This window comes from Dermacentor andersoni, chromosome 6 (genome assembly GCF_023375885.2).
Source record: "Dermacentor andersoni chromosome 6, qqDerAnde1_hic_scaffold, whole genome shotgun sequence".
NCBI classification, from domain to species: Eukaryota; Metazoa; Arthropoda; class Arachnida; order Ixodida; family Ixodidae; genus Dermacentor; species Dermacentor andersoni.
The window spans coordinates 24,542,111-24,567,891 of NC_092819.1; the positions used below are offsets into that span (position 1 = coordinate 24,542,111).

Consider the following 25,781-nt stretch of genomic DNA (forward strand, 5'->3'; position numbering starts at 1 on the left):
CTAGCCGGCCGTTCAATTTGCAATGGGCCCAACTTGGAGGCGAACGTTTCTGCCTATATATTCGCTTAAGGAGGATCTGCGCGTGACTACACTGGATTCTCCTCCTCAACTCAACTCCCCCTCCTAAAACGCCCAAATAGAGCTTAAACTGTGGTCAGTTACGAAGCGACGCAACTTATAAGAAGGAAAAATAAAGCTAACATCGATGAATAAAAATGACGACAGTGACAGGCCCTTCTGGATCTCTCGATAGATTCCCTAGTAGGCATTCGTGATTGTCCTGGTAGTAGCCATGATTGTCATTTTTGGAACGTTTACAAAAACAAATGTATCTTATTCTAGTACTTCTGTGATTTATCCGCGATGCAATTGGTTTATTTGCTTGTGTCTTGTTTTCGCAGCGCCTGCTTCTTATTCCGCTTAAGTTTTTCTAGGTTCTTCGGTGATTCTTTGAGTGTTCTTCATGCATGAATGCAACATGCATTGCGCAGGTTTCGTTGATTAATTAGTTCACCTGGACTTGCCCAGAGGACACGACAGTAGGAGGAAGGACAGCGGGGGGGGTGAGTTGAATGTTTATGCAGAGAGATATGCCCGTGTGATGAACTAATATGAGGACGAGAAGTATTATAGAACATTATATATACATATAGATATATATATATACATATATATATATATATATATATATATATATATATATATATATATATATATATATATATATATATATATATATATATATATATATATATTTAGCCTCTCCAGACGCTGAGCACATGCATGCCGACGGGCCCAGCAAAAATGCACCGATACTTCAGAAAAGTGAACTTGCTTATCTTTCCTGTGCCTGACCGAACACTCTCCGTGTCATCTCTTCTGGAGAAGGCACAATGCCGTGAAAGTTATTTGAATGAATTTTATTGAGGAAACACCATGTACAGATACAAAGGAATGCAGGCAATGGAATGGTCTGCGCAAGCTTAAACAGCTACACCCGCTCACAAAAAAAAAAAAAAAACGCACAGAAAGAAGAAAGCACGCTAAAAAGACTATATACACAATTTCCTTATACAAAAAATTCTCCGCATAACTCCATAGCAGTCTGAGCGCGTATTCGCCAGGCAGTTCATCCGCTACAGCGGTAATCGTAAGGACAGGCGTAAGGATGGCGCGCATGGCATTAACAACGGCGGTCAGCCAATCACAGGCGCTTCTTCCCCGGAACGAAGAGCTTCGTTAATTCGTTCGCCGGTTTCTGCGGCCCAGAAATACATACGCTTCTTAGGCGCAGGCACACTTTCAATATGCAAATTATTCGCATCTTCATTAATCGAACCGCAAGATGCAAATTAACCATGCTTTACTGCGAAAAGGAACGCTCCCTCGGTCAACCATTAAGACGAAGGCGTGTGTGGCTCGCGTACGTGAGTTCTGAAAACGAAGCAATCGGGGGCCAAATTCACAGAGTTCCTTTTTCTTTTCCAGTTTCTCACTTGGGCAAAGGGAGGGGGTATTGTTTATCTTTGGCTCGCCGTCTTCGTTAACCCCTTCTGGTACTGCGTGGCCAAGTGTGCGCGCCAAGGAAACGCCTCGAAATGAGCAGCACTAAATAACTCATTATGTACACTCACCTTCATACTTAACCCTAGCGCGCAATAGGCGCGCCTTTTTGCTTCTCCTGCTAAGGTCGCTGTAGGCTTCTGATTGGGGCGCTTTCAACGGTGCAGTAGACTGTTGCGCCTTCTTCGCAAAGCGGTCGATGTTTGCTCATTACAGCCTGTGCTCGCTAAAGTTCAGAAGCTATATATGTGTGTCCTCATTGTTCGGATTAAGCGCATGCGGAGGCCGCACAGCGCGAAAGAGACGCTGCTTGCAGGGAAAGGCAGGGAAGACAAGAGCGCTGTCTTCCAACTGAATGCTAAGTGAGAACTACTGAAACTTCTGAGGACCAAGTATGCATAGTGAAACATAAAAAAGAACGAAAACCTAGAAAGGGAGACCAAGATCGAAAAAGGCAGAACGATGACAGAAGCATACAGCTGTCCTGTCTAGAGTTAGGGAGAAAAGGAAAGGCAGGGATAATAATCTTGCTGCAACTGGTTTGCTATATACTCTACATTGGGGGAAGGTGATTCCTACCTAGATCGCACGCAACTATAGTTACGTACAATCTATAGATAGGCAAATTCACGCTTAGAGCGATAGATGCCTGGCTCGCCATTGCTTGCCTCGCCATTGCCTCGCCATTGCAATGAGTGTGGTTGTTACCCTTTGTTCAGCAATGTGACGATTCTTGGTAGGGGCAAGGGCAAAGAAGAGCGAGAAATCTTGGAAGCGTACTACATCAGTTTATTAGGTGACGACTGCGTTAGTACAACCTCGGTGCGCTTACTTCAAAAAGAATTTGAATTTCTAGGTCGGTCACGATAGAAGCGTTTCTTGTCTTTTCATGCTCTGTGATTAGCGATGATGCAGTTGCGCATGCTCTGCTGGCCTTGCTGGGACTACACCGATTCTAATAAAGCTCAGTTGATAGTCCAGTCGTTGTGGTGTGAGCCTCTCCTCTTGTCCTTTGTGTTTTTGACTGTTTTTTTTCGTTCAAGTATGTACCAACTGGCCCAGATTTCAAACCTTCGCAAAAGACGGTGCGTGCTGTTGCTTTCAAAGCGGGCTAAACAGTAATAGAACGCATTATCTCTAAAATTTATAAACTATCGACACAACATCTCAGAGTTACCGAGTTTCGAAATTTTCGTTCTTATTTGTAGTTCTTGCATGTTTCACCCCATTGTTATACGCGCTCTACTTGTGTTAGCTGTATTTCGGTTGCGTGTAGTTGTTGTGTTGTATTCTTTCCGAACTATTCCTAGTGACATTTAATTTATGATATATGCAGTTTTCGTCGATGTCCCTCTCTGTCTGTCTTTTCACTTTACGTAACAACTGACCAAGAACCTTTAAGAAATAGTATGATCGTAATGTTGACAATCAATTTCATCACGTACATTATCGTCGTCATCGCGATAATTAAGAGGTTGACGATTAGCGGTTCCTTTTTCGGGTTGATCGATCACAGTTCAGCGTATTTAGCTTTTCTTCTTTCTTTCTTTTTTTTTTTTTTTTTGCATGCGCAAACTCGTTACTTGTTTTATTACGTGTTCATTGTACGTTACCGTGGATCTTCACGAGGCGCACGCTGCAGATACACGTATGTCGGGGTTACACGTAAACTGTTTATTGGGCGGACTTATGCCCTTTACACCATGATCAACAATTGAGTTGCGAAACCTCTAAGCGCGAGCGCCAGCGTACGTCGAATTGAACGATGGTGCTATCACGTTGTTCTCCCGTTTATAGGGATGTCATTGTACATTCTAGACTGCCTTGAAATATCCGGCCAAGTTCGAGACAATACCACAGTAATCGGTTGTCACTTGCGTGCATACAGTGATTGGACGGGCCCGTGTCTTTCTAGATCTGACTGCGACATTCGAAATGGAGGAGGAGGAGGAGTAGATTTTAATGGAGAGAAAGGAGGAGAGGTCGGCCTGGAGAGCGTGTCTCTAGCCTGCTACTCCTCACTGGGGAATGGGGAAGTGGGAAATACAGGGAAAGGTAGGTGGCGGATGATTATGATATGCTACAATGAGACACTATATACACGTTGTCCAATATGCGGATGCGCACTGGAGACGCAATACACTAAGAGTAATCTTGTCCGTACAAAAAGTAATCTTGCCACAAAAAGTTATTGCGCAAACACATTTCGCACTGACTACACGTCTCACAGCTTCTATAGGCGATCATCTAAACCAGTCTCACTTAAAAAGTTCGAAAGTGCTTTTATGGCCCGTTGGGCACAGTCAACACTCCTCCACGCGCCCAAAAGCTTTTCTTCTGAAAAGGGGCGGGAGTCCAAGCTGTCAACTGTATATTTGAGTTTTCTTCTTTCGGCCGCATATTGAGGGCACACGCAAAGTACGTGAGCTATTGTCTCGAGAGTGTGACAGACGCTACATTCAGGGTCCCGTATTTGTCCAATCTTGTGAAGGTATCGGTTGGTGTATGCCACACCCAGCCGTAATCGATGAATGAGCGTTTCCTGGCTTCTCCGCAACCGAAGTGGATGCCGGAATTGTAATCCAGCGTCAAGTCTATGGAGGCGCTCTTGTCGATGTTCGGGGTTGTCCCAATGTTGCGCCGTAGAAGTTTTAAGGGAGGTATGGAGCAAGGCGTTAATGTCATACCGGGAAAAATGAATTTTTATAATAGTTCCGTCAGTGTGCGCCTGTTTTGCTTCTGCGTCAGCCTGTTCGTTTCCAGCTATTCCACAATGGCCAGGAATCCACTGCAGCACGATGGTATGTCCGGAATGAGACGCCTCAGCAAGCAGATACATGATGTCATAAACCAGGGGACTATATGCGGTTCTGTCACTCATATAAGTGCTGATGAGTTGCAGTGCTGGTTTTGAGTCGCAGAACACTGTCCACCTCTCGAGACTTTGTTGCAGTATGCAGCGAACTGCTTCTCGAACTCCGGTCAACTCAGCTGCTGTAGACGACGTCCTTTGTCCTATCTTGAAACGTTGTGCGATCCCCATTCCTGGCACCGTGTAGGCCGCCGCGGAAGAGGTCTGTGTCACAGAACCATCTGTAAAAATATGTTCGTAATATCCATACATGTAAGCAATGTATGATAGCGCGAAATGCTTGAGGCCAGCAAGCGGCATCTTCGACTTCTTCGTTATTCCAGGGATTGAGAGCCTGACCGTTGGCTTTGCCATCGTCCAGAGTGGAACTTCGGGTATGTCATACGGTTCGAAGTCCGACGGCAATAAGTCTTGCTGCGACAACACGGCTTCTGAGTAGGTGGACACAGGCCGTACGCTTGTGACGTTCGTGAGTGGATGGTTCCTGTGTCTAGTCAGTACCCTTAGATGCACTCGCAATGGCTCATGTTGCAGATAAACTCGAGCTGGGCACGCACGTGCCTCTGCAATAGTGCCCCAAGTAGACGCACATCGTGGTAGTCCTAGGCAAATTCTCAGTGCGCGAGCCTGAGCACTTTCAAGTGTGCGTACAGCAGTTGTACTAACCCGAGAAAGTACAGGCGCACTGTAGCGGAAGTAGCCAACAAAAAGTGCCTGGTAGAGCTGCAGAAGAGATGACTTGGATGGCCCCCATGATTTTCCAGACATATGTCGAATGATCTGAGTAAAGCTGTCTAGCTATCTTCTTAATCCTGAGAGGCGCTTCGACCAGGATAAGTCACGGTCGATGATGGAAATGGAGAAAATACGGTGACGTCGGGCGTGTTTATCTCGAGCGACAACATAAGCATCGTAACGAACGACGAAATATGTACAGGTGCGGACAAAAATAACTGGAACACGGGAGCTAAGGCGGAATTGGCCGAACTACATCCCAGGGCCCTCTTTTATAGCAGCCACGGGGAGAAACAAGAAACTGCATCACACACGCACGCAGCCAGTTTCAGCTTCTCGATCTGTTTCTCGATTGGATCGGAGCGTGCCTGTACCAACGTTTGCTTTAGCCCGATGCTTTCAGCCAAGCCCAGTCCATAGCCACGTGCTTTCCGAGGGCCGCTATGTATAGTACGCATACCTCCGTTCTGGAAGCACGCCCGTACCCGGTTAAGTCAGCAGCTGGACAGATGTGTGCGAATGAGCGATCACATTTCCTCTAATCGTTGATCAGTTGATGAGTGATCAGTGCATGATCAGTGATGAGCGATCAGTTTATGAGTGACCTGCGAAATCGCAGCATCTTAAATATGTTTCTTCCACTCGCTATATCGGCTGCTCGCTACGCCCCTGCTGTTGACACGCAAACTTCAGCGCTGGTCCAGCGTATACGTAAAGCCCACGTTGCATGGTTTTATTGAGACGGAGCGAAGTGCCCTCGAATGTGTGAGACACTCGTTGCACGCTGCGCTGCGCGTATTCAAAGGGCACGTTTCTTCGTCTGCGAAAGTTCAGTATATATGTAGTGCGAGAACATATGTCGATGTGATTCATTCGTTACTCGCCTTTTATTCGGTCCAGCGAGAAGTGGCATCAAAACACATTCAGCTCGGTAGTGAAAGGACAGAAACTGCGATGTTTTCGAGCTGACTGCATTTTGCTTCGGCCGAGTGCTTTTCGTCGAATTTTTTTATTCTTTCGCCAAAAACATCGCAACATTTTAAGGGTTATTGATACTTTCTGGGAAGTTTGCGAGAGCGTTCTCAAAAAGTGGGGCGGTGGTGGTGATATAAACAAAAGATACGATGCTTACTTTTAGCAGCAAGCTTAAAGCGTTTATCGCGCCATATGCAATAAGGCTATGTTCGGTCGTTCGAAACCACTTTAATGCATGCAGCATCAGAATTCTGCGACGGTCAAATGCATGTAACCTGCTAAGTTCGTTCGCTTTCTTTTCAGTCTTGGTAGGCCTAAGATGCGGTAATTTGTAATATGAGTGTGAACATTCATAGTGATGCGAGTGTCTGTTAATACGAACCTACTTTGTTTTCGGTTGACCGTTTATTTAGGTTATAACTAGACTATTCCACCGGTGACGTCACAGATTACGCGTTTTTTTTTTTTCTGCTAATTACGGATCCTTCCACCCGCAGAGGGGATTACAAATTTTGAGCACGTGAACTTTTCTCCTTCTCTCGTACGTAACGTATGTTTATATACTCGACATTTAACTAGCCTCAGCCAGCTGTTGCCACTGTTTGGGACAGCACAATGTCCTTGGTGCGGTGATTTTATCCTACAGTGACGCCGCCCGTATTTCCTCCACCATGGTTTCTGGCTTTGTGTGCCTCTCAAATCAATGGCATACTGCGCATTCCCAATCACTTATTCTATAAGACGCTTAATATTTCATTTTCTGTGTCCACCTAAACGCCCGCTTTAAAAGTGGTGCGATACGGAACGTCACGCGCAATAACGGCAGCGCCATGTTCGTGCGAAGCGTTCTTGCATGCCTCACTTTCAAGTTTCTTTGAACCTACATAGCAGCCAGACCTCGAGCACTCCGAGCGGAAACGGTCAGCGTTATCTACTCGCGCGATTTATTATACGTGCCTCGCGTTTCGGTGGCGTAATCATTTGAGCCGTCTGAGATTTCAGCCCCGTGACAACGGCACCCTCTGCGCACCGGGCTGTACGGCAAAAAGCGTTGCATGCGTGAACCTTGCTAGCCGCGCTCCGATCCCAAAACGCTCCTTTCCCGTAGCGTCTTCATCCCGAGGAGTGGGCTGTTGTCTCTACCGGCGCCACTCGCACGGGAGCCCGGGTGTGCATATTTTACGCTCCGCCGGGTGATTCCTGGGAGTACACCGCGAGAGCGCGGCCATTTTTATTCGCATCAGGCCAGTTCCCACGCCTTTGGAGGGAAGGCTCCTGACAGCTCGCAGGGACATGCAACGTTCGTGAATAATATGCGCGCTAATCGAGCTGAGTTCTCTCCCGTTTTTTTTTTTTTTTTTCTTTCCGGCAGGATCTAATAACCGCGGCAGCCTCATGAAGATGGCAAGTGTTCACCACGTGCGGAAACGCGGCAGCGAGTCGCCTGCTTTCCATAAGCTGTGTACGGACGTAACGTCGCACTCGCGCAGCTTAACTGTCCTGTGCTTCCCCTGGACGTCCGCTCAAGTGACTTATTTAAGAGACTAAAGCAGAGAGGTCTGTCGAAGAAGCTTTCTATCTCACCTGCTACTCTGCATAGGGACAAGGTAGAACGGCGGGGAAGGCACGTACCTCTATAAGTAACCGTGAATAAAAGCAGTACGCCACAGGCCACTTTATCCAAAGCATAGAGGGAACGCTCCCGCATTGGCGAACACTCCCGCGCTTTGTTTTGTGAACGCTCTCTCTCTCTCTCTCTCTCTCTCTCTCTCTCTCTCGCACGCACACGCACACACTACCTTTTGCCGTTGTTTAAGCTAAAGAGCACCACTCACCTTTAAGCTGTGAAATTGCGCACCTTCCGTAAAATGTGTCGTACTTAGGTGCAAGACTTCCTCGCCCAGGAATAAATCACTACGGCGTGTAAGGCTCTCTCTGTAACGCTCTCTCTACTCGTCACGTAATGCTGCCTGGCCCCTTTCTTGTTCTTCCTTCGAGGTCTCGCTTTCGCGAAAATCTCACTACAGTTCCTGTGTTTTGACTCGCTCTAACTTGTAGTCATTTCTAATAAGTTTAGAACGCACGGGAGTGCCTCCCTTGTTTCTTTCTGTGTGCGTCCCCTAGGCGCTGCAGTGTCTTCGAATTATCATTGCAAACAATCAGCTCCGTAGTAATTCGTTATCGACGTTGTTACATGTCCAAATGCCACGATTTGATTTGTTTGATTGCTTTTCTGCGTAAAGGGAACGCGTTACCCAGGTGGCCTAGCGCCTTATGCTTCCATTCCATGGTTTGTGAGCAATGAACCAGATCAGTTATTTTATCTTATCTATACCTTACAAACAGGAGTACCCTTTAAGCTTTGAGTCGAATGTGTTTCTTTGTGCTGAACGCTGTTTGACATCTTTCCGTATTGAAAACAGATAATCATTCTTAAGTGGGTGCTGGAGAGAGAGCGAGAGAACTTTTATTGATGCCAGCAATCAGGGGGGTAGCAGACGGGCCGAGATTCCCTGGGTATCTGCGGCTGCTTCGGCTAGCTGGACGGCCCAGACCTGCTGGAGATGTTTAACTACGCCAATCATGTCACTTCAGATCGCAAAGGGTACGCATGAAAAAAAAAATCAGAGAAATTCTAAGCACTCCTTATGAGTTGTGTATGCGAAAGCCTTAATGTCCAATTGAACCTTGCTGAGCGGCCCTTTGAGTTCTGCACTGTGAGTTATCTTATCGAGTTTTGCTGCAGTGTATGTCACAGAGTATCGCAATTAAATTAGTGCGTTGTTTCTTTCTTTTTTTTTGCATCGTACTTTTTGTTTTGTTTTTCGCATCGTTCGCACCGTACTACCTGGTCGAGTACATTAATCGCATCGAATTCCAACACAGAGACAGTGCGCATGCACACGTTCTGCTATGGCTGAATGCGGCGCCTGATCAAGAACTCGGTCCGCACGCGCGAGCCTCGACAAAACAGAGCGAGCGAAACGGTAAACCTGCTGCCGCCATAGCGCGCCAGGTGACGCGTGAGCGCAGCGTGCATCCCCGCGACGTGCCTCTGCCACTTCGCTCGTTTTGCTGCGTTCTTCCGCTCCCTTACTTCGTCTGCGGTGTACTGGCGTGGACGGCTACATTTCGCTACTGCCTTGGTTGCGGCCGCCGCCGACGTAGATGCTCCAGCCTCCATAGCGTTGCGTGCTGCCCGAGCCAACAGGCAGCAGCAGCAGCCTGCGGTGCCAACGCCGCATTCCACCGACGCCCTGCGTGACGAGAGACCGAGGAAGCAGCAGCAGCGGCCACCAAGGCAGGTAGTCGTGCTCAGCAGCTAAGCCCAGTAGCGGAGAGAGAGGCACAACGTGACGATGCCCTCTACCCTCACGCAACACCTGGCGGGCTATCGGGGCAGCAGGTCTTCCGTTTTGCCCGTTCTGCTCCGTCGAGGCGCGCTCGAGACGTGGCGTCACAGCCAATGGGAATTTAGTTGCCGTTTCGCTGCTACAGACGCCGGCTTTTTCGCTCGATGAGCCATTTGATGCCTTTCGCATCAATAACCCACTCCTACACAGCGCACACGGTAACAAGCAGCTAGATTGTCTGGTTCAGGCAGGTGTCCCGGAGGAAGATTATTAGCGTCTTCTGTGCACGCAAAACGCTAGTAGCGCTGCTTCAAAGTCCAAGAATGTGAGATGCAACTCGAAGGAGCCGCCACGTATATATAAAGCTGATGTAAAGGCTGCTTTTGTGGTCGCAAAGCGCGTGTAGTCGCACGAAACATGGTGAAAGCCCCCGCGCGTGTTACCTATACACTAAACAGCGGCGATCGCTGGAATCGCAGTTCGTGCAAGAGGTTGTTTGTGTAGGCGACGTTTAAACGAACACGGTACAGACACACATGATCACGTCCTTGCAAAGATGTTTGGCACTGTCGTCATTGTGGCCGCCATCTTGGAGTACCAGCACGTCGAGAAGCTGCGTAAATAAGAAACGTTACAGCACGACAGGCACGCCTTGCGTCAAGCAACAGGTCGGCAGCAGCGATAATCCGTGGGAAAACGGTCACCGTCAAAAAGCGAAAAAAAAAAAACGGGCGTGTGACTGGTGGTGCACTGACGTCATGATGGCCGCCATGTTCGGGTACTAGCAAGGTGAGCGGATGCGTGAGTGACGTCACGGGAAAACTATATATCTATAACGGATAGTGTTTTATAGGTATTTTTCATGGAAGTCATCGTGGCCCCTACCTAAGGGCAGTAGTGCGTCAACAAGCTGCGTAAACAAAACATGTGGCGCCAAGACAGTAGGAAAGGCGCGTTTTGCACCGAGCGGTGAATCGATAACAGTGATAACCCGGTGAAAACGTTCGCTGTAAAAAAAAAAATCGAAAACGATGTACGCACGATGACAGGGTACAGTGACATTACCGTGGCCGGCATGTTTGGGTACTACGAGAAGCTGCATTCGTGGTGTGAGAAGAAAACTTTGTAATCTGCTTTCCCACGCAGTGTGCACCTTCATCTACAACAGCTCGGAGGTGTCCAATGGCACGTTCTCGACGCCCAACTACCCGGGCGTCTACCCGCGGGACACCGAGTGCCACTACCTCTTCTACGGCAAGAGCAACGAGAAGATCTACATCGAGTTCGCGTACTTTGACGTCGAAGGCGTGCCCCCGTACGTATTCTACTTGACATATCGATAGTTGGCTCGCGTTAACTATAAGGCACTGGCTGCTCACAACTGGACAAAGAAAGGGAATTCCAAGTCCCTGAACTATTCTAATTATGGACTCTGTAGCGCAACGTTTAGTTTATATTGATAGTTGTTCCTTTCTAAATATTTTCATTCCTTCTGTGCGAGTCTACCGCTTGCACATAAAATAAAGCCCAAGTTTATTTTTTATTTTTTCATCTTCAATTTCGCCTGAAATAGTCGCATCCCTGGCATCCGTTTGACGCCACAGATTTCAGGACACCTTCGCATATGCCGTTTTTGTGGACCATGCTGCCACATTACTTCATTCCGAACCCAATGTAGTCCTTCTGTGGTAAAAAATTAAATAATTGCAAATGCCAGCAGACACTGCCAAAATGCAAAGTCACATTGCGTGAAAGTCAAGGCGCCGTCGGCACCTGTCTCGTTTTCACGCGCTGTCTAGCCTATACCAAGCTTGCTTTCACTGTGATAAAGATGCATTTTGTAAGCTCTAAATGTATCTTACAACTCTAATGTAATTTAGTTTGTGTTTTTAATATAGGGACAATACATTACAATAGTGTTCCGCTCATTCAATACAGTGCGGTCACCCACTCCGTTAGAGGAAGCTTGGTAAGCCGGAAGACATGCCAGAACAAAGAACGGGTGGCTGACGCCGCCTTGGAGTTCTCGCACCAGTTCGGTGCGACGCCATGAATTCAGACAGCGTCTTCTCGGCTCACGACATCTTGTTTATCAGTTAAGAAGGACTACATTACATTCCAAGGAAACCATCGATTCAACCTGGAAAGTTTTGATAACTTTGCCTGCTTCAAGACAAGAAATACGACAAAATACGTGACGTCGCACTGACACACCAGCGCTAAGGTTTCAGCGTGGCAGTCAACGACGGGCAGCTGCGCCTTCATTTTCATCTGTAATAATAATAATAATTATTATTATTATTATTATTGTTGTTGTTGTTATTATTATTATTATTATTATTATTATTATTATTATTATTATTATTATTATTATTATTATTATTATTATTATTATTATTATTATTTCCCCTTCAATGCAGGTTGACAGAAGGCGTGAGCCTTAAAAGCTGGAAACGCTTCACGTGGGTTATTAATGAATCTTTTTTTTTCAGCATATTAACAAAAATCGAGTTCTAAAATCAGTTGTCCCATAGTAATGCATGGGCTGCCAGAGAAGTCACATTGGGAGGCTCTGTGTTAACTTCGTCCCCTCCCTACCTCCCCCTGCCCCTCGGGGTGAGACGGAGGGAGAGTCTTTAACGTGCACCCAAATATTAGTACGCGAGCCTTTATATACACGAATGCGAAAAGATGAGCACACAGCAGGCTAACTCGTCTTGTCGTCTTGTTAGACTACTACTTCGTGTCCTTCTTTTCGTATTTGTGAACATAGACCTACTCGCCCGACAACTTACCTTGTTGAGTGCTGGCGCATTCCGCTCCATCAGAAAGCGACCGCAGTGGCCGGGAATCAGATCCGCGACCTTGCGCTCGGCCGCGGAACGCCATTGCCACTTAGCCAGCAAGGTGCGCCTATGAAAAGCTTAGTTTTTACAGGCCAATGTAAACCTACTTAGGGTGCGTTCCAATACTCTCTGTAGACGGCTAAACAAACAGCGAAATGGACACAGCACGCATATTAAGGGTCGTTCCAGTTCTGACGAAGCCGACAGAGAGAGTAGCTTCGCGATGAGAGCTTCGAAGTCGAGAACGATGCAAACTACTTTGGCCGTCCAAACAAGACGGCAGCTGAGCTGCATGCTTAAAATCCTGGCGGTAAGGTCGTCTGCGCGCTACAAAACGTTGTCAGGCAAGTAAGCTACGTTGGCTGGACACACGCTCTGTCAGTGTCTCGTTTCAGCGCTACTACTCTCTCGCTATTTATGGGCAAGCTGAAACTGCTACGTTGCGTCTTTGTAGGTTCGCACGTGCAAAGCTTTAAAATACAGCGATTACGCGTTTCATTTTTTCCTTAGTTTTTTCTGACGACGGTATATGGCGTCCTGTCGCAGAGACGTGTTATAAATAAGTTTGGTTACATGGACGCTAGGCTGCCTTCTTAGCTAGCAGTCTAATTAAACTGGCATCGACGCCTGCGAGAATTCGAGTGCGCCCGTATAGCGTTCGGTGTCTTCTTTTCTTTAAGAACACGTCGTGCCTTGTTCCCCCACGGTTGCAGGTGCCTCTCGGACACGGCGAGCGACTACGTGGAGTTCTCCAACTTCCGCACGGTGGACCGCAAGATCCCGCGCCACTGCGGCAACCTGCGACCGACAAAGATCGAGTCCGACGCCGACTTCTTCCGCGTCTCGTTCAAGTCCAACGACAAGTTCGACGGCACCGGATTCGAGGCCTTCTACCAGTTCAGAAACAACCCCGGTGCGTCTTTCTACCACGTGACTTGCTCTTGATACCTATAGCGGGCCCATGTTGCCCGTTGCCTTTCAGTTGAGGCGCAGGGCCAAACGAGGGCAAAAAGAACTATTAAAAAAAAAGAACTATAGGAATGCACGACATCGAGGCGCCGATAGACAACTGAGGATTTTAGGGTGCAGTGGTCGACATATGGGGTGTCCCAGTTAACACCAAGCAAGTTTAGAAATGAAGCGAGGCCTTCTGTGGAGATAATGCTAACTGTGTATCTACCAACCTCCCGGAAGAGTATCCAATATTCTTGGCGTGAATCCCAATTCATCCAGTGTTTTTCGTGTTGTTCTGGCTAAAGTATTTAGTACTGATTAATTGAGAAACACCCTATTTATTAACTTTATGACCACAATGCAAATTCAAGGTTTGTTGATTAGATATGAACACATAAACTTTGAGTTATTTGCGAAGCGTTACCGTTTGCGTATAGCTTTTCCGTCCTTGCTTGAGAAAATGTCCGCAGAACCTATAAGAAACAGCCGTGGCCCACTGCCTACGTATCTCAGCGGCTTTCTTTCTGTCGTACAAAATTAAGCGAGAAGATTAGATGAATTCATGCACAGCCCATCGTGCTCACTTGTACATCCCGGCTCTTCTGTCAGTATTCCTAGAGTAAATACCTATGTCAATAAAGGAGCAAGACTACGATCGTTCTAAGATGAGAACATGGCGGACGGAAGCACACTTTTTTTTGCAACAGTGAGGCGACGCGCCGCCAGAAGTAAATATTTATTGATTCCTATTTATGTAGTATCTCAACATTCATGTAAGCACAACTGCACTCCTCGTCGGAAACATGTACAGTCATTGTCAAACTTAACACGAACACGCCTTAATAAGCGCCCTCTTGCTTCTCCTGTGGAGGATGGTGGATATTTCTGGTTGGTGTGCCTTGAATGGCTGCTTAAGAAGCTTCAGCTAAGAGGCGATTCCTATTTTTTTCCTCGGAGCCAATTTACCTATTCAAATGTACGTAGAACGTGTAAATTCTGTCCCTCGACAACAAGAGAACCGATTTGAATGAAGTTTCTTTCATTAAATAGAAAATGCCGAATTCTACCAACTGTAGGAAGCAAAATTTCCTGTAAGGAATCGTAGTTTTTTTTTTTTTTTTTTTATGTTACCGAAATTTGGTAACCTCTACAAAAAATTCCTGCACTAAGTTTACAAATCTGTAACTCTGCACTAACCTTAGATGTCTTGACATCTGCAGAATAAAATATAGTGATATCCTTTAAAGCGAAGCTTTCTTGGCGAGCCTCCCTGCGCCTCTCGCTGACCGTGCCTACCGCCTACTGCTGCTGCTCGTGCGTTCTCGCCGAATAGCTCACAGCCTCACACTCGGCTGCGAGACGGCGTCGCCATGTAGGAGCGATAGCTGACACTACTTGACTCGCAGCAGTGGGAGGTAGAGGGAGTGGAAAGCCGACCTAGGCCAACACCTCCGAGTATATAGGAGCTGTTGCCTAAGCTGACCTGCGCGTGCGAATCATTGGTCGCTGAGGGGACCGCGACGCGGAGAGCCGCGATGAGACGAGAGAGGGGGCACCGGAGCAGATGGCCTCACGTTGCGCATGCTTCGCGCCCCCTGGAAACCAAACACATGGACCGTCCGACGAGGGGAGGTCGGGTATGCCAAACAACTGGCGCAGAAAGCCGGCTTGCCCCTTTCAGCCCCTATAACGTTGGTTGCGCTCAAAGGTTCGTGTAACGCATCGCAGAACTCCTCGCTCAGGGCATCCTTGAACCAGATGAGAGTAAGTGCGCGTGAACACTCCATCGTAAGCTTCGCTTTATGTATGTATTCCAACGGGGCACGTTGCATCTGCTGCATTTTTATTACTGAGTTTGGCGTTATAAACTTCGTGCATGGGCTGCTCTCCTTAAGCATTCTTCTTTATCATTTTTCCTCAGTTTTAATACCTAGGACAGAAATCTGCTTGCTATAGTCGGTGTATGAACTTTTTATTTCTTTTGAATTGAACAAACTGCACCCAAGTAGGTGCAATGGTTGCCGCGAAAAGCAACATTTAGTTCTCATGTATTTATATATGGCCCTTGAGGTAGCGCAACAACAGGACATGTACACAAGAAGGAACGACAGCCACACAGCGCTCGGAGCTCATCATTTTACGGAGTTTGATCGCTCTCGCTTTTACCTTGGATATATAGAGCTCCATCCTTGCGGTCATGAAACACACAAAGGAAAGCTACACATGCCTACACATGCCTACATTTCTTTGCCTACTTTCCCTGGTTTGGCGTAGCTGCCTGGCTGCTGTTGGGTCCTTCATTGTCTCTACGAATATATATAGTATGTGCACCTCTCTTCCGCGTACCAAAAAGAAATGACTTTTTACATGGTCTTGGCTTGTAGCGCGAAGTGAACACGCACACAGAAAGGAGCAGACCAGGACGAGCGCTAACTCTGTACTAAATTTTTATTAAAACGAATAACATATATATAGGTGATTGCAAAAACAGCAGCATAAGAACATGACAAGCTAAAAAACATCAGTTACATATATCAGGAGGTATGGAAGTCAAAGAAGGAAACAAAAAAAGATTACTTCAGATTAGTACACGTATTGCGAAGGTACTGAAATTCGCAATCTAACAGAGACAACGATGCATGGCTAACGCATGTGGAATGCCGCGATAATTTCCCGTGTAGTTTGGCATTTGTGTCTGGAAAGAATTTTTGTGTCTTCAAAGAAAGGTTTACAGCCACAATTGTAACAGTGTGACACTAAATGTGATGCATTAGGATTGTTTAGTGAAAGTTTGTGTTCTTTTAGTCTAATGTTAATGCACCTGCCGCTCTGTCCAATGTAAGCTTTCCCGCACTCGAGTGGAATCTGATAAACTATACCGGTGTTGCAAGGCACTAAAGGGGACACATGTTTAACGCCGCAGTCATCTTTTCTTTTTCTGCCACCCTGTTCAAGTTTCCTACTTATCATAGAGCACATGTTAGACAGCTTGCGAGGGGCCGAGAAAACTGTACTGACGTCATACCTATTGGCCACGTTCCTTAAACCATGGGATAATCTATGTATATAGGGTACCACAGCAAACTTTGTTTCTTTTTTCTGTTTTTCTTGTTTCTTACCGGTGCTTTTTACCCATTTTAAAAGTTTTTCGCAGGTTAGTGATAATAAATGCGCGGGATAGCTAGCCTTTCCAAGCCTTTCTATCTGTTGTGAAAAACTTTGTTGCATATTGTGCGGACATGACTTAGTAATGGCAGACCTAGGAGTTGAATAAGCTATCCCCTGTTTAACAAGTTTAGAATGACAAGAAGAAAATTCAAGCAGTGGCTTCTTCGCCCTAAGCGAATAATGCCAACAGACATGCTCATCCTGGAACGTTAAGCACAGATCTAAAAACTGTAATTTGTTGCCCTGGATAAGCTCAAGCGTGAAACCTAGGCCCCCACCACATTCCCTAAAAACATTTAAAATATTCGTAGCTTTCTTGGTGTAGTTATCGCGAGAACAAAACACCAGGTAGTCATCTACGTATCTAAACGCATGCACCGCCAATTCCTTAAGATTGTTTTGTAGTTTTCTATTGACGCGACTTAGATAAATATCACCCAAAACTGGCGCAACTTTTGAACCAATGCAAGCTCCCGCTTTTTGTACATACATATAACTACCCCATTTTACAACGGTATTCCCTATGTAAAACAACAAAAGTTCTAGAAAAGATTCCACGGGCATCCCACAGTCCTGAGTAAACCGGAACTCATCTTTGTTGAGCGTCACTGCTTCTTTAACACACTACACAGTAGTTCCGATTGCGGAAGCGAATAAAAAAGATATTTTACATCAACACTGATCGCCGAACATTTACCTGGATTATTTTCTGTTAGGAAGGCTACAATTTCTTCCGAATGCCTTATCCGGAAGGGGTCATTAAGAGGAACTGAAGACAGTACATTATGCAAAAAAGTTGAGACAGTGTACTGCCACGTTCCTTTTTCAGAAATAATTTTCAGAAATAATACATTCAGAAAAAAAGGGGGGGTCTGCTCCTTTCTGTGTCCGTATTCACTTTGCGCTACAAGCCAAGACCATGTTACCGTACCAACTCGCCCAACTGTCTATCCTTTTGCATGACTTTTTACATAAGACCTGAACATTGAATATCGGCTAAAGTACGAGTACATCGATCTGTTAATGGAATGGTGCATTATATTTACGTCATTCGTTTATTAACCTTAGTTTCTTTCATTGAGGGCCTGAGTACGTGGCACGGGGGGTGTGCTCGTTCTTGGCCACTCCTTCATAATGGGCACATCCCGCCATGATTCTCGCATGAAACTTGTGCTTCAAAATGTCAAGCACAAGAATAAAAGAAACTAAGTGCATAGGTACAGCTTTGAATATATAGGTATTTTTTGTTTTGTGGAAGTGTTCGTATGGCTTTCGATAATGATGATCTACCCGCAAAACAGCGAAAAGCCGAGAACGTGACTGAATCTATCAGCCGAAGGTCACCGTGGACCCTAATTTTCGCTGTTCTTGTTGATCTTGCAGACCCTTTCACCGTTCGACAAGTCTCTGCTGTACAGAACAAGCAGAATGGTAAGTGATAAATAGCGCCTGCTCCTTCATCAAGCAGGGCGTTGTTTCATGTGCGAGCATTTGCACCTAGTTTAATCGGAGAGTTAGAAAAAGAAAACTAATCCTATAGAGTCGGAAACTGATGCTAACGTTTCTTTTTATTGTGCTCTCTTGACAGAGGTTTGAGGAGAAATCATTGTTGCTAATCTCGGGGCTACAGTTTTCTTCTTCTTTTGTGTGTATGCTTTGTGCGAGCATCAGAAGTAAACATTGTTAAGTTTTTGTGACGGGGAACAAACAGCCGGTTCCACAGGTGTAAATCGCGAATCTAACTGTTTATTGCGTGTACTTGTGCCCAGAAAAATAAGTAACACTCAAAGCACAACGATAGTGGCGAGCGCAATCCTCTGTCGTAGAAATCTGATCTCTCGGTTCAAGCCCGTTCACAATTTGTACATGCATTACACTACATCCGCCCCACGGTTCAATAATTTTTTTGGTGGACAGTAGGTGTGTCCTGCGCTGGAGTGACAAACCGATAACAGTGACAACGGGGTCACCATCGAAAAGCAAAACAATGTACGTGTGATATCTCCTTAAAGGGGCGATAGAAAAATTTGTATTTCACTGGTATTTGAATAAAGGCATCTGAGTTGGTCCCGAGCGAAGCGATATTGGAGCGCGAGCTTAACATCCAGTTAAACAATGGGACGAACATCATAATCAAAGTAATGGAACCAATCACTTTATTCATGTCCGCCAATGTGCGTACAGCAGCACTGTTTCTCGAGCTTTCTTTCTGAGTAATTCTTGTAACTAGCTTACCTGAGTTAGTTTCTGCACTATTTACATACCGAGCTATCAAAAAGTAGCAAAGTAACTAAAAATTCAATAATGCTGAAAGCATGAGCACTAAGTGGCACGAAGCGTTTTCCGCAGAAACGCAGAAGGTATATACACGTTTCTTTTAATAACATAAACGTTCATTGCCAGAATAGTTACATTTATCACCCACAAGTGACGCTGTAGCACCACTGTACGCCACTTCCTTTCGAAGGGAACGCTCTTGTCGTCATCATCATCACCATCAACAACTGTACAAACTATGGATTGATTTATATAACGAGCACTCCCCCTCTGAAGCGGCGGGGGGGGGGGGGGGGGCGGATGCCGCCAAGCTTTTTATTTTCATGTTTCTCCTGCGCTTATTACTGGCCCTCAAGACCCATGCTTCGTGTTAACAGAGCATTCAACGTGATAAATATTTATCATCTTAGAATATATTGCTTTTGCGCCATGAATACACCAGTCGACCTTTAAGTTTCTCCGCCGCACATTCAATAACCTTTCCATCATTACTTTTAAAGCCCAAGGTCTCTAGCTGGGCTACTGCGTCCTCATTCACGTCTGAGTGGTATAGTGCGGCGTGCTAACAAAACATGCCTTATGGTTTCTGCGCTATTTCCCCATGCTACGTATGCATTGTCGTCCTCGACCAATTTTCATCTATGACACCGCGTTCTCAGGCACCCTGGTCAAGTTTCGAACAGTAGTACGCTGCCTTTTGAAGTTCGAATTTTTTTATAAACATCGTATTGCAAATGTGAAAAGTACCGTAAGTTTGACTGATGATCATTGATGATTTCTTTTTTGTGGTGTCCCCTTTGAAAGGAGGCGGCGACAAACAGTCACCTAGCCTGCTTGAGCTAATCAGGTTTTACTACGTCTCTCGCAGTCTACCATTTTGCCCATCTCTACTTCATACTCTCACGCTTCATTGAAACCTCTAGCTCTTGTCGTACATTTACGTATGCCTGTCCCAACATCGGCTCCACCTTCATCCTGCTTTGGATGCATCCGTATACTCGAAACGTCTGTTGCACATCTCGGCCGCTGACCAGTTAGCAATCACGTTAGCTTTGAATCCCGGTACTTCTGCAACGTTGGCTTTCCCTATGATCGTGGTTTACCCCCGGTTGTCTCCGTGCACTTTCTTTGGCCCAGAAAGCAGTTCGAGCGCTTTTTCGCTACCTGAGGGAAACAGACTTGAGTGCCAGACTGTAGACATCCTATGCCTAAGTTCTCTCTCTCCCTCTTTTACTCCCCATTCCCCTCCCCACGTGTAGGGTAGCAAACTGGACTCAGTCTAGTTAACCTCCCTGCCTTTCTGTCTTCCCTTCTCTCTCTCTCTCTCTTCTTTACTTGCTTGCTCCCATCCCCCAGCGCAGGGTAGCCAACCAGACTATTGACTGGTTAACATCCCTGCCTTCCTATATTCCTTTCTCTCTCTCTCTCTCTCTCTCTGTCTCTCTCCTTTACTTGCTTGTAAACTTTGCTCACATCTTCTTTAATTTCGTTTCCACGCTTTTGAGGTACAAATGTATTTGCGCTTTAGCCGTTCATTTCTTTTCATTTTTGTTCCTGGATCTTAAAAGGGCTTGTATTGTTCGTTTCTACGAGCTCAAAAGAAGCCTAGCCCATGTCACCCTGCACTGATATCCATGCATTTTGAAAGCACTGCAAGACAAAATGAAGAGCCTCTTTATCTCTCTCTCTCTATCTCTATCTATCTATCTATCCATCTATCTCTCTCTCTCTCTCATTTGAGGTTTTACCGTGTGCCCCAATGTCAACCGGTCAATCCAGCTGTGGTTAACTTCCAGCACCGACAAGAGTTCCGATTTTAAGCTCAGAATGACATTTGCGAACGTTAGCGCTGGTACCATTAGTCTTGCCCAAAGTCCTCGCACTACCTCATATTTATTGTAGCGCCTAAGTGTTCTATCTTCCATTATAGCTGTTTTACACGGCCCCTTTTATTAAGAATTTTTTATGGATGTTTCAGTCAGCCTTTCCTTCGTTTGTCTAACCCAGATATTTATATTGCTTGGCTATTGGTACAATCAGCTGGCCGCTTTGGAGCGCTATCGCGAGGCGGTTTACATTCGGCTGCTCTACATCGAGGGCTTGGAACACATTTGTCTGGTTCACTGAGAACGCCGCCGTCCAGCTCAGAGTGCTAGGCGGCGATCTCACCTTAGGGCTGATAGTGCAACCGAGATCCGACAGAATTCCAATCACGTGGCTCCTCTGATAGCTCTGGGAGTAGCTGAACGTTCGGCTGGGGCGTATTCTCTCTGACGCCAACGTTGAGAGGCCTCTGCGTCGGTGCAAACCGGATTGTGACGTATCAACCAGTCGAACATGAGTACGATGCCACAACTGGAGCGCCGCCTGTCCATGAAAAAATGTACTATTGCGGCACACACACACGCACACACAAGAAATTGCTATTAAAAAGAAAAAAAGTAAGTAGAACTTGTTTCTGGGCGAGTTGGTTGAGATCTAACGAATGCATTGTTGCGCCAACAGGAAAATAAAGACTTAGGGGGGCAAGTAAGAAACGATAGGTCGAGCGCTGACTTCAATTGGTTTATTCTTACAGCAGAGCAGGGAGAATTAACAAATGTGCATGTGTACATCAATGTTGTCCAGAGCGATTCCACTGACGTTTTTAACAGCTGCATCCCGTTGTCAAACAGAGAAACAGAGGTATCATGAATACCACTCGTGCCTATCTTTTTTATGTGACATGCCTCCAAACGTTCTCTTGCTAACGTATCACCACTCCTGCCAAGTATCTTAATCTCACGCAGTAGTGGCTGGCATCTGCCTGCCAAGCAAACAATGCAATGCGCAAGTAAATGTGCACTACCTTTGTTAATTATATACAGAGAGTTCATGCTCCCGGGCCCGGTTATTGATGTCCCATGTAGGACTCCCCACATTTCAGCGGTATCTCGTACATAACGCCCATCGCACATTTCACGTACGGTCTGGTGTGGTTTTTCTGGCATCCTGACTTTCTTTATCAACGCGGCTTATGCGCGGACACAGTCCAGCCAACTTGCGTGGCGCCGAGGAAACAACTGGCACACCAAACCTAGTAGCGACTTTCTTCAAGTCGTTGGAAAGTTTGTGGACGTATGGCACCCCTGCGGGTTTGCATACGTTTTGGTCAGGACTAGGCATATGCTTTTTTTCTTCACCTTCTGAAGCAATGTTCTTGACACCGCCCTTAGGACCGAGCTCGCGTAGCCGGCTGTGTGTATACTATAGCCTCGCCAATTGCTTATCAAAGCTAGCCTGCATCGCAGGAGGGCACGACTTCATGAGTCGATTCAAGGAAAACGATAGGTAGAGCGCTCCACCTATCGTTTCTCACTTGCCCTCCTAAGTCTTTATTTTCCTGTTGGCGCAACAATGCATTCATTAAAAAAAAGTCATCGTTTATTTTTCTCTGTGTGTGTGGATTTCTGTTAAAAGCGCATCGTTCGGCTGTCTATACATACTCAAATTCCTTTTTAAAGTGTCGGCTACTTTAGAATCACGCTGTTTAGTCACATGTCCTTATAATGGCCATTTGCTTGACAAGCTTCTCCGTGTTTTTTTTTTTTTTTTCTATTTAGCGCACAGATTTTCGCCTGCAACCGCCCTGCTGTCTCTGGTCCTCCTGTGGCTCCTGGTGGCCGACCACTGAGGCGACAGGCCGAGTAATCTTTTTTTCCACTTCACCCAACGCCGCTCACTCGTCGACTTCAAGTAACCCCCCCATCTCTGTACGTACTCGATGTGTTCTCGCTGTCACCTAAGAAGATGAAGCAAAAGAAGCGACAAACAACGGAGAAACACAAAGACATCGACACGCTTCACACCTTGCGCTCCCGCGCCTCGGTAGGTGCTCCAAAGCTCGACCGTCTTCCTCAGAGAAGTGGACGAAGCTCGTGCTGTGTTAGCGCGTGTGCACGTGTGTTCGAAGTACCCGCTGTGTGAGAGGGCGGTGCCTGCGGTCCGCCGTACGACGGAAATCCAACGCGCACAGACTGTCGTTGACGGACTTCACGCCGATTTCATTCGATCCTCCCGACGTCTCCCTCACCCCGCTTCACTGTGACTTGTATTTCTTCTTTCCCCCCTTTCAGCGCCTCCCTACTTGTTATTCACGTGCGGTGGTGCAAATAGCGTGCGACGCTCGACGTCGGGTTTACGCTGTTATTTGAGTGTACGTTTATGTGCGCGTGCGTGTTCGTGTGTGCGTGCGTGCGTGTGTGTGGCAGGTCATTCGAGCGCTCCTCTCACCCGCGGAAAACCGAAGGACTCTTGCCAAAGAACCTCGAAGAAGACGCTTTCTGCACTTCAGCGGGAGAGGACCGTGTGGTGAAAACAGAGCAACGTGAAACACGGAACAAAAAAAAAGAAAGAAAAGAGACAATAGTGACGACGATATGTCGTCCGGTGCACTTTCATTGTCTCTATCTCTCTCTCGAGGAATAAAACGACGACAGAGTATAGGCGCGGTCACCGCGAAGTGCGCTGTTCTCGAAACGAGGGCAACGACCCCATCTACAATATGTCACCCACCCACCCCACCTCATGTTTGAGCTCCGTGTCATAAGCTTGCGTTGTTGTTGTTTCGTTTTGTTTTTTGTTTTTTCTTTACCTAGAACGTCCCGACATTGTTTAGGCCACGTAAACGCATGGGCGATGGGACGCCGTTCGTAAAAATGCGAACGAGTTTGGCCCCAAAAGCCGTTGGCGTTAGTCGTCCTTGCCCGGCCTATAATGAGAACGAATCGGGAGATGGGAAGCGTGTTTTCAAGTAGGTGTAGCTGGTGTTTATAAAGATGTAAATCAGCTTTTATCTTATCTCGGACATCAGAAGCCTACCGAGTCACTTACGTGCGCGACGTTAAAACGGCGTGTCACATAATACACATTCACATAATAAGTGTTGGTTTTCTGCGCGCAGCAGTTCGTGAAAGGAAAATATCGCCATCCATCTCTGGGTAGCTCGAGACTACAAAAGAAACTCATACGGGCATCCCCATCGAAGAAGAATTTGTCTCATCCGGGTATCGAACGTGTAGCTAAGGGCTTTCAACGACTTTCAAAGGCTTTCACTCTATCATATGAGCTCACCCGGGAGAACTGTAGCTGGCAGTACGAATACTAATCAGTTGAAAGCTCAAGGTGCAGGAATTATCCTCGAAACTTCTGAAGAAAATGGAAATCGTGCCCGTTGTGACTTGTCACTAAAGAAGAAGTCAGTGGCGGCTTAGCAATAAATGCGAGAGAAATGCGTTAGCGTTACGTCGCACTTCTTTGAGGTGCCGGATCCATGATTTAAACTTCGTTCACCTTATTGCAAAGTTTTGTTCAAGAGCTCACTCGATACACGTCCTGCTTCTTTGATCTTTGAGCAGCGAAGTGCAACTGACATATATATGTATATACTCTTTCAAACACACATACACGCTCTTTTAAGCGCTACCATGTGACCGACTTCCCACAGTTCAAACAGGCACACTTTTCACCACTTTGACACTCTTAACGCATTAAAATCTTGTCTTGGCTAAATCTTGTCTTGGGTAAAATCTTGGCTTGTCGCGCGCACTTCCATTAGTTACCACAGCACTCGCGATATACTTTTAGGCTGCGAATCACACGCGCGTTAAAGCACACCAATGCGTTCCCGACTTTCCTGACAGCAATGTATCGAGAAAGCAACGCCTAGAGAAAATAAATGCGCGCTAGGTAGACACTTTTATTGTTTGGGGACACGATAAGCCGCAATGAGTGTAAAAACGCTTTTTCTGTTCTTTTTTTTTTATTTAGAATCTAGGGACTTTCATACTATCAATGAATTCGACCTCGAGCTGCCATCCGCTAGCTTCCTGGCCAGCTTGGATAACAGAACGACCGCAACCAAAAAGGCTTTGGTCATTGGTTCGACTACCGGACGAGACAAATCTTTCTTCGGTTTTGAAGCTTTCTTTCTACGTGACCCACATTGGGGTTCGCCCCGTAGCGCAGTGCTATTTCCGGATGGATGAGGCTGCTTTCCGCGAAACTTCCATCATTTTGCGGATTTACACAGAACGGATTTGCTGCAGTTTTCGTTCTGCGGTTAGTGCTCAACCCCTTCATTGGCTGAAGACAGGTTTATTTTAAATCAATATAATTGGCTCTGTGTATCTGTCTTGCTTAACTGGCACTGAAGGAGGAGGACGAGTGCCTTTACACGGATTATTTTCTTTTCCTTCACATTTGAACCTTAAAATCTGTGGCGAGATTTCATTTTTATTCTTTCTAGCCACGAAGCAGTGAAATCTTTGTAGACTGACCGTTACCTTTTTTTTTTTTCTTTTGACTAAGTTTTCATGTAGATGCCCACGACAGCGCTCAGTAGCACTGCGAATTATTTACTCATTTGGTTTCTCAAACACCTTTGTGTATACATATATACATTTCTTGCATCGCACGCACAAACCGAAGCTTTACCCAGGCGTTCTATTACTCGCATTAGGTTATTTCGTTGCATTGTGTGAAGTTGATTCGCCTATGCTTTTGTTCGGACTGCTCTTAGGTGAAGTTGATGAGCACGATAAGAGCAAGAACAAGACAATGTAAACACAAGAAGTTAGAGTGCAATGTTGTTCTTATTTTGTCTGGTTCCATCTATGAACAATAAAAATTACTATCTTGAAAAGCGTGTTGATGGTTTCTCATGGATGCATGCAAATGGTCTCCGTAAAATTGGCAGAAACCATCGGAAGACGAGTGTCAAGGACGAGGGAATAGCTTCCTGCTAGACCTGCTGCAGGGACGCATATTCGTTAGCGCTAATAATTTATGAGGTGTGTGGGTGATGCGACATGTGGACATTTGCGTTTTCCTGGAATCCGTCAGGTGTAGTCTTCGGCGTCACCGGGAGACGAGATGAGAGGCATGCCGATTGCACCTTTTCCTGCAGCTGTGATTGTACCATCAAGCATGCACTGGCCAGCCTCTCGTGAACCGTTGTCAATGCGGCAAAGGCGCCTATTTTCTAGAGGGACGTTGTTT

General features: G+C 46.2%; 1 protein-coding gene across 2 annotated transcripts in view; it reads left to right on the forward strand.

Moving 5' to 3' along the window:
• Positions 1–25,425, forward strand: part of LOC126521699 (suppressor of lurcher protein 1-like) — a 403,584-nt gene extending 378,159 nt beyond the window's left edge. For both annotated transcript variants that reach the window (XM_050170434.3, XM_055065950.2), the window contains exons 12-15: positions 10,645–10,813; positions 13,058–13,257; positions 17,850–17,897; positions 22,346–25,425. In XM_050170434.3, the coding sequence (XP_050026391.1) occupies positions 10,645–10,813; positions 13,058–13,257; positions 17,850–17,897; positions 22,346–22,416 (488 nt within the window). In that variant the 3' untranslated portion in view covers positions 22,417–25,425. The remainder of the gene's footprint in view (positions 1–10,644; positions 10,814–13,057; positions 13,258–17,849; positions 17,898–22,345) is intronic.
• Positions 25,426–25,781: the final 356 nt, after the last annotated feature.